Source organism: Malurus melanocephalus, unplaced genomic scaffold (assembly GCF_030028575.1).
Source record: "Malurus melanocephalus ecotype Western Australia unplaced genomic scaffold, MMel_1.1 scaffold_35, whole genome shotgun sequence".
Classification (NCBI taxonomy): domain Eukaryota; kingdom Metazoa; phylum Chordata; class Aves; order Passeriformes; family Maluridae; genus Malurus; species Malurus melanocephalus.
The window spans coordinates 723,700-738,293 of NW_026623267.1; the positions used below are offsets into that span (position 1 = coordinate 723,700).

Consider the following 14,594-nt stretch of genomic DNA (forward strand, 5'->3'; position numbering starts at 1 on the left):
AAGAAACTTTCAGAAAGAAAGAAACTAACCACCCTAACTACTGAAATTCAACAATGGCAACAAGCAAGATTAATAAATTTTAGTATCTATAGTGAAATCACAATCTACTATATCTCCCCACAAAGGATGCCAATTAAAGAACRCTGTGTCCAACACATATAGGCTCCTCCTACCTGCAATGCAAAATCTGTATGTTCAAAAGTGGAATAATCTTTTTTGGGGGGAGCTAAAACAGKAAAATAAAATAGAAAAGCCTTCCTTCCTTCCAAATCAACAACAAAGCTTGTTGTCTTGTTGAGTGTGCAATTACAGCTCTTTATACATGGTTCTCAAACTGGTAGGTAAATCAAATCCTCTGGCAAATAAAGAAAAGTACTGATATAGATTTATATTATATTTCTCTTTGTATGAAAGTATTTGCAGCCATTCCTTCTTAAAGATTCTTGAATCTTTTACTAATGTCTTCATCTTTCCTTAAATATCACCATACCACTAATTAATGAGACCTAAGTAGCACAACAGAACAGTACTTTCCGYTTTCAATGCACCAAGCTCTTACATGCCAACATTGTTTGGAAGACRGGGTGAAACAATAACATCACAAAATATTTGACACAAATATGGGAGGTTTCAATTTTAAAATAAATAGTCTGTACTGAACACTCTGATGAGCTGTAATTACAAAATGTTATATCACAAAAGACATACCAAGTACTGCTCCAAACAAAGGCACACCTTATTATGAAACATGTAGCAGTTATTACGAAACACTGGTAGTTAAACATCCATTATGGAAGGATTGTTGTGGAATAGAAATCTTCTTAATAAAACACTCTAGGCAGAACTTATTAAACTAGTGGCATGTAGTCCAAGAGTTTCACAACACCAGGACTGAAAAATACATCATCAGCTGTACAGTACCTAAAATATAATCTGTACTGAACAAACATACCACTATGCTGSAAAGTCCTCTGCACTACTGTACTTCAAAATAGCTCTCTCTATGTGACAGATAACAGTTTTGAATTGTATTTGCAAACAGGTCTCTAACTTTTGAATAATCTTCTCTCTGCTTAGTATTCAGCAGGAAATTTAACTTTTAATTTAGGCCTGTTTTCTTTTATTAGCAATACTGTTAGAAAATCCTATCACATAYTATTAAGTCATTCTGCATTATGAATAAAATCTGTAGATTGTCTTACATAACCCTACATCTTTTATTTCTAAATGTGTTATCAATATTTGATTGTACCAGTTTAGAAATAGTGAAAAACTCTAGATCTGAAAGCTGATATAAATTAATGTGCACAAAAGGTATCTTATACAATGTTAACAAAGCCAAACTTCTCTCCTAACTATAAAACACAGTCCATATTGCTTTACAATGAAGATAATGCTTCCAATTACATATGGAATTTATGSTGCTGGTCACAAAAACAGACAAGTGAAAAAAATTTCAGCATTATTGGTCTACTATCTGATGCTTCTATATAAAAATAAATATTCTTTCCTATTCTGCTAGTGAACTCAAGTGGCTGAATAGTTTAATTAGTAAAAAAAAGGCTTCAAGAAATTCTATCTTTCCTACAAAAACCTGTCAAGGCACATTTTCAAAGCATAAGTAGGAACTCAGCCATACAAATCCTGCTAACATTAGTGGGACCTGCCTGTCAAAAGCACTGTGCATCATGCTGAAAATGTCCTTTAGTGATAACAGTAGGGTTAAAACTTTTGGACATATACATAAATATTTTACATGAGGCATTTCACAAGATAACAGTTGTGATTTATACTCAGCTGTGCTTTCAGAGGTATCTGTATGACAGGAACACCTCAGAAATTATTGCAATCTCTGATTAAATAGTCCACTAAAATATACTGGTCTTTCAAGAAACTTTCAACATAAGTCTGGCTCTTTAAGGCAGACTTTTAAAGAAGGTACACATCAAAGTCTTTCATTACACAGTATGTTTCAGTATTATCTATAATACTTCAATATCTCAAGTACTTCATCTACAGGTACTAAATTATTTTTAAACTGGTTTCTAAAAATATTGCTGCTCACTAATACAAGAATGATACAACTTCTCCAAAATGAAACAGAGAATATCAAAGACAGATGGAGAATCCTGATATTAACTACAGCACCATAGAAAAAGAAAAATATGAAGATTCTACTGTGAACCACAGAATGAAAYAATGGAAATCTCAGGACTGAAGTGCATTTTCATTATCAACTCAAACAAAATGACYCCATATTATTAAAGAGGTAAAAGCCAATATCGTTTATATATATTTGATTTTTTTTAAATTGCAAGTGACTCTAAGGGGAAGCCTGCAAAAGAGATTTCATACACTGTTCTGATTTTTTCTTTTTTTTCTCATGACAAAAGCCAAAGTTATAACACTTAAGTCTGCATTTATGTGAGCACCTGAACTCAGCCCTAATTAGTTAAGAAGAAAAAGGTAAAACTATTGGTATTTTTTTTGACAAAAAACATTTCTCTGCTCATTCGGGTTGAAAAAAACAGACAAAAAGCTGAACCTTATACACCATGTCAATTTATAATTTAACAATTGATGTATCGGGTTCCTTAATTCCAAASGTTCAACTAAGCTTCCAAAAATATTCCACTCAGAGACTTTAAATTCTCAGGGATTTCACCTGGCACAAAAGTAAAAAAATAAATATTGTTACTCTACTTCTAAGATACTAATCTACACATACTGTTTTGCACCTGGTAGAGGCCCACTTTGGGCATCTAGAATTAACATGGGCAGCTAAGTACTCAGTTTGAGAATAAGCACCATAGCATAAGCAGAAATCAGGGTAACAAAACAGAACATGCAAAATAGAAACTGTGTTTCTACTGGGAAAAGATATTTTGTAAACTTTCTAATGTCTCTACATTTCTAAATAAAAGAAGAGATCTAGCTAGCATACTCAAGACTTAGGGAAAAAGYCCAGTAAAAAACTAGAAACTTAGCATGGCAGTAGAGAATGTTAATAGTGAGATTCCTCATCTTTAATTATTCTCTGTAAATCATGAAGTTTAAATATAATAGTAGAAAAGTAAGAAATTTTTTGTGACTTTTGACAATTATTAGTAAGAATAAAATGGTAACAATTGCCAAAAAAATCACAAAAGTTGACATGTTACCTGGCTATGACAAAGAGCACACAACTGACACCCAAGTAAGCCAGCAGAATATACATCCAGATATCAGGGGAGAGAGGATTCAGGAAGGAGAAGACGCCCGGGTTTGTACCATTGGGCTTGCGGTACAAAATACTTATTCCAAGAGTCATAAAGGGCTTGGAAAAGTCGATGACCTTCTCACGAACATAGGTAATTGCCAGTGGTGCAACTGCAAGGTCAGCTTTCTGTTAACAGAAATACAAAAAGAGAAAAAAGGCCATTAAGTCAGAAGAAATAGATGGAAGTGCACAATCAGAATATGCAAAATAGAAACTTCATGTGGAGGAGGGTTGTTATTGTATTAGGGTACCTGAAATTCAAAGCTCTCTTCTCCCTTTAAGTAAGATAAGAGATTTATTYTATTTCATCTGTTAAACTGACACAGCAGCATTTAGAAAAAAATTARAAGTACCAGGATACAAGTGAAGAAAAATATTTTGTCTTGCAAAAAGCATGAACATCAATTATCACATACTTTAAAACTTTATTAACTGTGCATTTCAACACGTGTCTTCTCCTTGCCACTCAATCACTGTTCTCTTTAGAAGCAAAGCATTTGGGAGGCAGATGTGAATATGCTTGAACAAGTGCAGGGAAAGGGCCAGGAGGCCATTCCTGATATTTTAGCATAAAATAASAGGTACAAAATGAAGACCAGTTTAGAATGGAAAGTTCTACACCTGAAAGGATGCTGAGATGTTCTAGTGAAGTACAACTGTCCTTACTAGGTTGTGGGAATCACTACAAAACTTACAGATAGTTATTAATCAATTGGWGTATTTAAAATGAAATCATACAATCGAATGCATTTTGTCTATTAATGTTTAATTTCAGTTATTATAGCAATAATTCATAGGAGATTAGTACATGGTCTATACTATGCTTTCAAACAAAACGTAAGGGAAATTGAATTGACAAAAAATCTACAGAATCTACTTGTTAATCTCTGTCAATAGCACTTGAAACACTCCTGTGCATGTATGTATGTGCATGTGCACATTAAAAAATGGGAAAGTTTAAATGAAACAGTACAACACAAGAACTGGAAAGATGTAAACTAAGAATTCCTTATAAACTTTATGTAAATATAGGTATGTAGTGACAGAAATGGCATAGCTACTATGGAACAYTGTTACCCAAGTAATATATTCAAGTAACAGAACCACAAAGAACACCATTTTCTGAATGCCTGTTCTAAGACACAGAGATTTCCCAAAAAAATAATATAATTTCATACATTTATGTACTTTTTGCTCATTTRGTATTATGTATACTGTGTGACACTCAAAAATCCATACAATGTGCCATTTCAGTGTTCCCTTTAATTTTTGTTGTCTCACCTTACACAAAGTTCTAGAAACTATTGTAATAGGCATTTGCATAATTAGATCTACTGTAGTAAGTTACAATGGGAAACTCTGTTGGCACTGTTCATTTAATTTGGTAAGAGTYTACTGGTCAAAAAAATTACAGGCACTACTTTTCGATTGCTATTAAAAACTTATAGATATTAATCAAAACAGCAAGGCTTAATTCCACAGTGGATGACTTTTTATGGATTGCATATTATTGATGATATTCCAGCTGATGCAGAAAGAGAACAGTAAAGTAACAAATTAAAATTAATAGAATTAAAAGTTATGGGTCAACATGTTAAAGTTTACAAAACATAAAGCTATGTTTTTAACCCAAGATATGAGTTTGCGAGGCAAGTAGCAGACCTTAACCTAAGAGTCTGAAGCCAACTGACTACAAACTGCCAGAAAAGGCAGCTTCCCAAAGACAGAGAAATTAGATGTTTTGGAAGGCTATTCGTAGATGCAAATTTTGGTCGTATATAACAGAAYGTTAATGAATAACAAAAAAATTAATTTTAATATATACTATGGAAAACCCAGCCCTTCATTCATTAGATGGAAAMAAAACTCTATACAAATGAATATAGGTTGTAACTATAGGTTACCTATTCAACCTATATAGGTTGAATATAGGTTGTAACAGCCGTCTCTAGTGGAGCCAAGCCRCAGATGAAATTAGAATAACTGATCAAGAAATAATACCTCTCATATGACAGAATAGAACAGATATCCCAATCTGAGAAGACACATATAAAATTTATGTACATAACTTGACATCTCAAGATTCTCTTCAGAGCTGAGTAACTCTGTTTCAATATTCTTGAACAAGAATAACACTGTAAGAAGAAAAATTAAGCGTCCAACAAAAAGAAAACCCAGAATCTTTAATAACTGAGGAAATAACTAAGTTAAAAATCTAATGCTACCAGATGTAACAACATTTTCTAATATATTTTATTTCCAAAATACTCAATTTTCCTGACAATCCTTTTATTCTGAAAACAGTACTATTAGAAAGTAAGAAAAAGCAGGGTCTGAKTTTCCAGAAGTGCAGTACCAGTCTCTCTTATGATCATCTATAATGAAGAAATACAAGTAAGAGAATCCTCTTTAGTTTACTTCTTGAGATGAATAGGRGAGGAATGGAGCAAAATTAGTATTTTATCAGGTGACATTTAACAACATTAACAAATCAGTATATCCTAAAATGGCTTTTTGATAAGTTCCATTACAAAGAATATTTGTCTCACTTGGCAGTGATCGATGATTCCATTTTTTTAGAATGAATGCATGCATGCTACCATTCTTTAACARAATAAAAAGACATATCTATCTGAAAACATAATCCATAATAGCACTTTTTCTTTCTTGAGATGAAAGCCTTTTTATGACAGCACCCAAGGATTGGTGAGGTAAGTGAGCTAGTTGCTACAAAGAAAAATTCTGCGCCAACTAAAGGTTACAATAGGGATTAGAAACAGGTCTGACAAGGGTATTCGAACACAAGGCACAGTCCTGAGCGAAATGGAACAGTTGTACAGCCTCCTGTACCGTGTGCTGAGGGACTGCACTGCACATAWTAATGTGTGGTTCTGCATCCTCTCCCTTCTCACCCCACACTACCCCTCAAGAACTGACAAGCCTGGACCAAACCAGCTGAGCTGCAAAGCATCCCCTTGATCATAACAGCAGGGCAGTGAAGCACTCCTTGAAAGTATCAGGAGCTCATCCACGATACAGGTAGAATCAATCCTGACCTTACCAGCTACCTGCCCAAAGGATAAGCATTCAAACTCCCTTCACACTGTATAAAGCATTCCTGTCTTGCTACCATGTGCAGCTGTACGATGTTCATTCACCAACAAACAACACAATCAAGGTATCCCTGATTTATTTCTGCTACAGAAGTGCCTAAGGCAGGCTAAAATTTTCCTCCTTTGCTTCTTCAGTTACATTTTACTTCCAAGTAGCTTGTTCGCTGACTATTTTACATAAAGTAGTATTCAAAGAAAAAAAMGGATGATATTTTTTAATTTCTGGGCTGAAATTAGGTGCATAATCTCTAAGAGAAATTTTAAAATTATATTCCATTCAATCTACGTTTGCAGCTACAAATACTTCAGCAAGGAATCTGCACATTAATGCTGAGTAGTTTATGGCCATAAAAGTTGGTGTTTGGCCCGAAAGTTGGTATTTGCAGAAATTTATGGTTTTTNTTTTTTTTTTTTTTGTGAAAATTAACTCTCTAAAACCCAGAGAAACAATCACATTAATTTGGGGGGAAATAGAATTTTGAAAGAATTTCATTGTTTCTACTTATAACACCAGGAAAAGGAAGAACAAACACTGTTTGAATTTTCTTTTGTTGATAATTTTCTGAAAAGCTTTTGTCTCACCTATTTTGTTAAAAAAAATGAAGTATTTAAATACAATCTAGACAGAGAAACAATCACTAATAATATTTCTTTTTAATTAGACTCTACAATTATACAATATTCCACCATAATAACTGAGGTTTTTAGGCAATGCAAATGGAGTGTTCTGGTAAGAATTTTACTGCTGACATTTTGCATTGATTTAGCAACCATTAATGTTTACATAAAATTGCAAAGGGAATCATACAGTATTGATTCTCAGTTGTTTATACAGTCAATCAGGACAATCATATTGTAATTTTGTAATATACACAAAACTACACATATACTAAAAAGACTTTTAAGTAATTTTACTTCTCTACAGGCAGCAATGCACTTTTTAGCTGTAATTATTCTTGAAAATACAGGAATCTACCTTTTTTTAAAAGTTAAATTTCATTAAGTTTTTGTTTAATCCACTGTGTCTCCTCAGCTTAAGATCCTAAGTCAATATGGGAACTTCTTCAGCAAACCCAAATTTTTAAGACTGTTAAGCTTGTGAGTTGAATTTCACTTATATTCCCTTTGGAGAAAATGCATCCCTAAGATGAAAGAGAAAGGCTAAAGCCCAGCTTCAATTCTTTAAACCTGTCTAACGTGCCCTTAATGCACAGAGACTTTATGCATTATTCCTGTTCACAGAAAAACATTTCCCTGCCATTGGTTTGAAAAGATAAGATCTGTAATTTGCTTTTAAGCTTACAGTCTATCCTAAACTAACTTGTTCATGCTGCTATATTATAGAAAATTTTATACCCTGCAAGAATTTTTGGACTTGTCACAAGATCTTCATTTCCTTTGAAACTACTAGGATTTTATTCGGGCTTTMTTGCTATTTTTATTTTTAACTAGCCACTTACATTAGCTTGAGAGAAATTGTTTCTCTACTGCCTTTCACAGGATCATAGTACAATTGAAGTGGGGAGAGCTCAGGAGGTCTCTAGTGCAATTTTCTGTTCAAAGCATCTCCATGATGAGACAAGGCTGCTCAGGACTTCACTCAGTCAGTGTTGAAAACCTCCAAGGAAAGTGACTACACGACSCCTCTGGATAAGCTGGTCCACTGCTCATCTATACACAGAGTGACACAGTTTCCACAGACAAGCAGTKGAGCAGGCTGTTTCCACCCTTGGAGATTTCCAGTTTATGCTTGTTGCCTTTGGTCTTCCTGACAGGCTCCTCTGTGAAAAGCCCAGATGTAGCTTCTTAACAACCTTCCCACAGATCCTGGAAAGTTGCTACTAGAAATTATTACCTTTGCCAAATGTCAGTAAAAAGTCAAAAGTCAAAAAAGTAAAAAAAAAAAAAATCCATATTTGATAGCTGAATTTAGATGTCATAACTTCTTATTTGTGGGATCCTGACTTGTATAATTTAAACTTAACTGCTAACAGTATTCCATATAGATGGAGCTGCAGCAGTTGATACCGTATGAACATAATAAAGTACTTTAACATAAGAAAATGATATATGATGCACCTTTCATAGGTACTGGCTCAACTAACACATTTGTTTGTAGCTGCTGAGCTGCTTCATAGTATTTGTTCAGCAACAAAAAGTCACTGGAAGACAGCTGGTTTACTCAGATCCATTTCACTGACACTCAGTAATATTACACATTTTTTCATTTCTTTAGACCCTCCTGTGTCACCATAGGTAATTATTTTCTTGGCAAACTCTTGAACAGCTGTGGTAACAAACGGTTTTTTCATCTACTCTCCCTTTAGAGAGGATCCTGATCTAGAAATCAACAAGATCATTCACCTATAGATTTATTTTTTTTTTTTTTAAAAAGAGCAAAAGGTTTTGCAGAGAAAATTTGCATTCTGTCCACTACTATAGAAACAACTTCCTATATGAATTCAACTAGACAAAAAATTGAATGTATAGAATGCAGAATCCTTCCTATAGTGGTGTTAAAACAGTATAAAGCATATCATTTGATCAATGCAACATTGTCTAGACCTGACTTTTGGCATTGTTTTCTGTTTGCTCCTTTGTTATTATGTGAATGTTTAGTCAAGGAGAAATGATAGTACTAAACAAGCAGAAACTTTCTAATTAGTTAATTTACATTATTTTCTCTTATTCAGGGTTATTCTAATCAATTCTCATTTGCCTGTGCCAGCAAAGATTTAATAGCTGAATAGATGTAACATGAGTACCCATTAGAAATAGATATTGTTCCTGTCTGTTGATTTATAATACACTTTCTCTAAAGYATTTTGCACAACTTCAGTCTAATCAACAGGTGCTCAAACTGTATGAAAGAGGACTAGAGGCAGAAGACCGTGAAACTATATCTAGCAGGAAGATCAGTGATTATTCATTTCAACATTAAAAAAACCTCAGGCTTAACTCTTATCACTTTATTTCAAGAATTTTGTACAAAGGTTTCTTCTAATTGTTAGAAGAGCAGGATTCAAGCACCCCCAGAAAGAGCAAACTGCCAAAGACATCTACAAGACTGGATAGATATTCTGGSTCAGAATTCAGGAAATGGTAACTCCTTCCTTAAGAAAAAATTAAAATAAGAGTAATTACATTAAAATGTTTCAATTCTTCTTTGCTGTTTTACACAGTATTTCTAACTCTATAATTTTGTACCAGGTTACTAAATATTAGAATTATTAGATGCCATGCTGCAGCACACCTTCCTGAAATAAAGTGCAGAGGTGACATTGATTCCTTTTTTGTAGCTAGCATTTTTATCATTATATTTTCCAGATTTACTGCAACTTCCAGAAGTATTGGGATTTTTTTCCCAGTTGTTAACCAGCTGTCACCTAGAATTTCAGTTACTCCATTCAGGACAAAAAAAAATCCTACATCTTTTAATTTTGACATAATTTCTGTTCTCAAACAGATGGGGTTTTATTAAATTGTTTCAGCGAACTCATTTCATCATGCAATAAAGTTTGACTTGTGTCAAATTTAACTTATTCCCATTTTTCTGTATTACTTTGTCATCTGCAGATTTTCACAATGGAATCAAAATGATTAATAACATTTTTGCATTTCATTTGGATGGAAGTAGATCRTTGTAGGATATGCTACTCTTATGGGTTAACAATACTCAATTAACARTTTTTAAAATCTGTCATTTCATCAGCTGAATTAATTAATGGGATAAAACTTATTAATATGGACAAAATCAACCTCCTGTGCATTCACCCCCCTCACCTGCATTTTGATACAGGCATGACAATCCACACTCTGTAGTTCTCAATTAATCATTAGATTGCCAGGTCTTAGACTTAGCTAAACTTGCTCATTATTATAAACAATAATTTTAGAAGGTATTTTTAGAAAAATCCATCAAATATGAAATAAAAAAAAAAGAGGTTTCACATTGTATATATTCTCAAAACCCTATATCAAGCAATGTTTTATATGTCTCATAATTATTTTTTTAAAATTGCTAATATCAATACTGTTTCACATTTTCTGCTGAAACTTCATGAGAACTGCACCCCAGAGGTTCACATTAAAATATACATACATTCTTTACAAACACCTATATGCAGCCATTGACAGGCATGTATATGTGTGTGTATATATATATATATATTTCACACCAACATACTTTCTCAGGAAGAAAAGTTGGGAAGTTACCAGGCATTACTGGTCCTCATAATTGGGCCCTCAGAGGTCAGGAGGTAGTAAAATAAAAATTGACCGTGCAGATCAGTTTCAACATATGGTAACAAAGTAACATGATTTTCTTCCCAAGACACACACTATCAGTTTCATTTCATGTATTTTGGACTTATCTAAGGCTGCMCTCACTGTCTTTTTTTAACTCTGACTATTTGACATTTGTATAATTTTCTTTAAAAACTGAATTATATTTGATGCCCTGACAATAAYAGATCAGACTTGACACCTTCCAGTCCTCCAAACAGTATAGATGACATTGTGTTTTGGTCATCATTCCCAGAGACACACCTCCCACCAGACCRTCTGGAAACTCTTTTATCAAAATGGTGATTCCATGAAAATTTACATACTCAAAGGTTCTACAGTCCCTCCTCCCTATCTTCCATGAAATGTTCATTTTGAGACATGGTGAAGTTCTTTGGAGATAAGCAAAAGACAAATGGCAACACTATTAATAATCCTTAATATAAGGAATAAGTGCCAATGGAAATTAACTCTACTRTTAGAGAATTCTATTTTGCTCATGTATTTACCTTCAGCAGATGTATACATAGAAACAAAAATCCCAATGCTATTTTCTACCATTCTTTACTATCATTATAGCAACAAAAGYAAAGGATCACATAAAGATATGAGGATACAAAAATTGTAATACTTTTATGAATACAGCCCTAATCCTGGATCCAATCAGKTCCTAATCATTACTGTAAGCATAGATGATTCTTGAGTGTTATTGTTTGGATTCTCATTTAAAAAACTTCATGCCACTGCCTCGATGAGCTATGATTCACTTTGCTGGCATTGTGATGAAAATTAATTCCAACCCTTCACTGTATAGTTTTTCTCTGTAACTGAAAACTAATCATTGTATAAACCCAAGTGCATTAGCCAGGGATGTCCATAATACCCTAACTGTAAAAGAACAATACATAGGCATATTGTAGCTAAACAAACAAGAAAGCAATATTCGCTTACTCTTAGAGTCAAGAAATTTCAAATAAACAACCCCTTGAGTACCAATCTCCAGAAAAAAAAATCCACACATCTCAGCACACTCAAAAGACCCTACTGGCAAAGTCTCCTGCCACTTCTGGTGTCAAATCTCTGAGAATGTAGTTAAAATTTTTCRTCAAGGTCCTCTAGGAAATATAAGACGTGATAAGCTCAAAAAATTATGAATTAACGTTTATGATCCTTTAGAAAAATTGTATAATTTATGATTCTGTATGCCTCACTGTAATACAAGAAATGTTGCCAGGCCTTGCTTTACTAAATGCAGACTGTCTGGAAGTTCCTTGTTCTTTGGAAAAATGATTGCTCACTTACAACTGCTGTTCTATTGTAAACTGCACTTTCATCTGTCCTCTACTTGGAATCAGTAACAAATTAATAGGGAATTCATATATCACATATATGTTCCTCACTGAAGTAATACATATGTTTTATACAATTGGCCTAAACTTCTGGTTTAGGATTTCTTTGGCATATTAGTTTAATGACTTTTTTTTCCTTTCCTTGGCATTTTTCCTGGATTTATGCATCTCTAGCTGAAGTTTACTTTCTGCATAACTTTTGCTGAGTTAGGATCTGCTTGCACAATTTTCCACGGAATATCATACACAGCCTTTATTAGAGTGACAAAGTAACCATGAATACTGTCTTCTTGTGAGCATGGAGACGAATGTTTAGCTGGTGGTTTGAAATTAAATTCTATTGTCATGTAGAAGTCCATATCTTTGATCTTTTACTTTAAAACAAGCAAATAATCAAAARAGGAACAGAAGATGCATAGTATGGCATATTTGAGTGAATTGCATTGATAAATTCAGACATGAAAAAATATTTGAAGAACGGTTCTGTGAGTCTATGAATATACAGTTTGCTCCAAGTGAAAAACAGGATCTCAAGCAACAGAAGAGACATGGTTAGTTTCTTGTCAGGGACACACTGATGCTTATTCATCTTGGGAGAAATTACTTTGTAAATAAAAGGTCAGAGCACTTGAAGTTGTGGATTAATGAATTAGCAATTAGACTGAAAAGCACAAAAAGCACAAGTGATATTTTCTGGCATATTACACATTATCATAAGAAATTATCCTATAACCCCAGGATATGTTTCACACAGAAGTGAAATGCTACTTTAATGAGGAAAGAAAATACAAAAACAATAAAAACTGGAAGCCAATATGAATATTTAAAACAGTAAACACACACATGAAAAGCATGTTACAAGCAGTTAACAGTTAAGGAATCATGGATGCCATATCGTGACACAGAATAACTGGAGGGAGTTGGATACTATTTTAAAATATTAAATAATGGAAATTAGTAGCTTTATCTAAAGAGATTGCTGAGCTGGACTTCCAGTACAGCTTAATAAATGTAACTAATAATGATTACTGGAAATTCAGAGAAGAGAGCTTCAGCGTAGAATAGAAATGCTTATTTTGCAAGGTAAATAAATGAATATCAAGAATAAAAATGCACTCAAAACAGATGGCTTTCAAATAGCTAAACAAAATAATGGGGAAAGAGATAAATTATAAACAAAATATAAAAAAGCTGAAAATACAAACAGATAAGGAAAATAAAACTGGAATACAAAGCAGCTTTTTTTCTCCTTTATTTTATATAGAGAGATTAAAGGAAAAAGTGAATTGTGTCTTTTTTTTTTTTTTTTTTTTTTTTTTTTTACGAGGGTAAGTAAAAAATAATATAAAATGCCAAGATACTAGAAAAACAACATTAAAACAGGATTAGTGGAGATCAGCAGCCATTTAGCTTACCATCTATCTATATTCACCAGAACTGCAGGTTCAAGCAACAACAACAGCTGAACTGCAGACTTGCCAAAACACAGGACTGGCCCCAACTGARCCCTGGGGAAAGTCACCAGTCCATGAGCAGCCAGTTTCTCCAAGGGAATATTATGGGAAATGGTGTCAAAAGTTTGACTAAAGTCTACATGGAAAATATCCACAGCTTTTCCTTTATCCACTAAGGTCTTGGGCAGGGCTGCCTTTCACAAACCCATGCTAGTTGGTCTGGATCCCATGGTTATCCTGCATGTGCCATGTGATAACACACTAGGAGAAGTCTAAGTGTGGATAAGGTCAAGGAGAAAAAAGAAATTTTGCAGAAATATGGGTCACTTTTGCATTATGATATGGTTCTATCTATTTTTATTTTCTGATACATCATTATGTGATTACTTGGCTAATCTACACCATGAATTTATGACCAACATGTTGAAGAAGGAGAAAAAACTGGTAAGTTTGTAGCTGCTAATGTGATTGAAATAAATGCTTTACAAGACCAGTATAGGACAATCTTTTAAACTTATGGTTTATAGTTTGAAATCTTTCTTGCATATCCTAAGATCTTGGAGGAACACTCTSAAATGGTATCATATAGAAAGGCGTTCTCTGGAGAATCTTTTTTTTTTTTTTTATTTCCTCTTGTCTCATATTCTCAGCCTCTTCATTCTTTTTACAATCTTTGCTCAGTTCATATATCTGTTTAAACTAAGCTATCAATATTTTTTTTTTTTTAAGAAATACGGAAAGAATGACAGTTCCCAGTCATAAATATTGGCCACAAAGGAGGAGAAATAAACCACTCTGCCAAAGTCCTGACTCTCCTGAATTCAGATAAGCGTGGCAAAACACATTTTAAGTCCCAACTGATGTTCTGCATCTGCTTTACTGAACTGGTTGTCCTGCAAAAAAAAACATTCTTATAATTGGAACTGGATATTGACAACCAGCACAGCAGACTGTAGCAAAAATCTTGGGAGCATTGCAAAAATAAAAGAAGTTATTCTGAGAAATACAGAAAGGAGAAGGTGATGCAGCATACTGTTTGATTAAAAAACATAAACAAACAAAATAAAATAAAATAAAATAAAATAAAATAAAATAAAATAAAACAAAAGCAAACAATCAAAAAAGCCCAAACAAA

At 33.5% G+C, this 14,594-nt stretch overlaps 1 protein-coding gene across 3 annotated transcripts in view; it reads right to left on the reverse strand.

Annotated features, from left to right (window-relative positions):
* GRIK2 (glutamate ionotropic receptor kainate type subunit 2) overlaps positions 1-14,594 on the reverse strand; it is a 358,136-nt gene that overhangs the window by 132,910 nt on the left and 210,632 nt on the right. For all 3 annotated transcript variants that reach the window (XM_057364086.1, XM_057364085.1, XM_057364087.1), the window contains exon 12: positions 3,162-3,385. In XM_057364086.1, the coding sequence (XP_057220069.1) occupies positions 3,162-3,385 (224 nt within the window). The remainder of the gene's footprint in view (positions 1-3,161; positions 3,386-14,594) is intronic.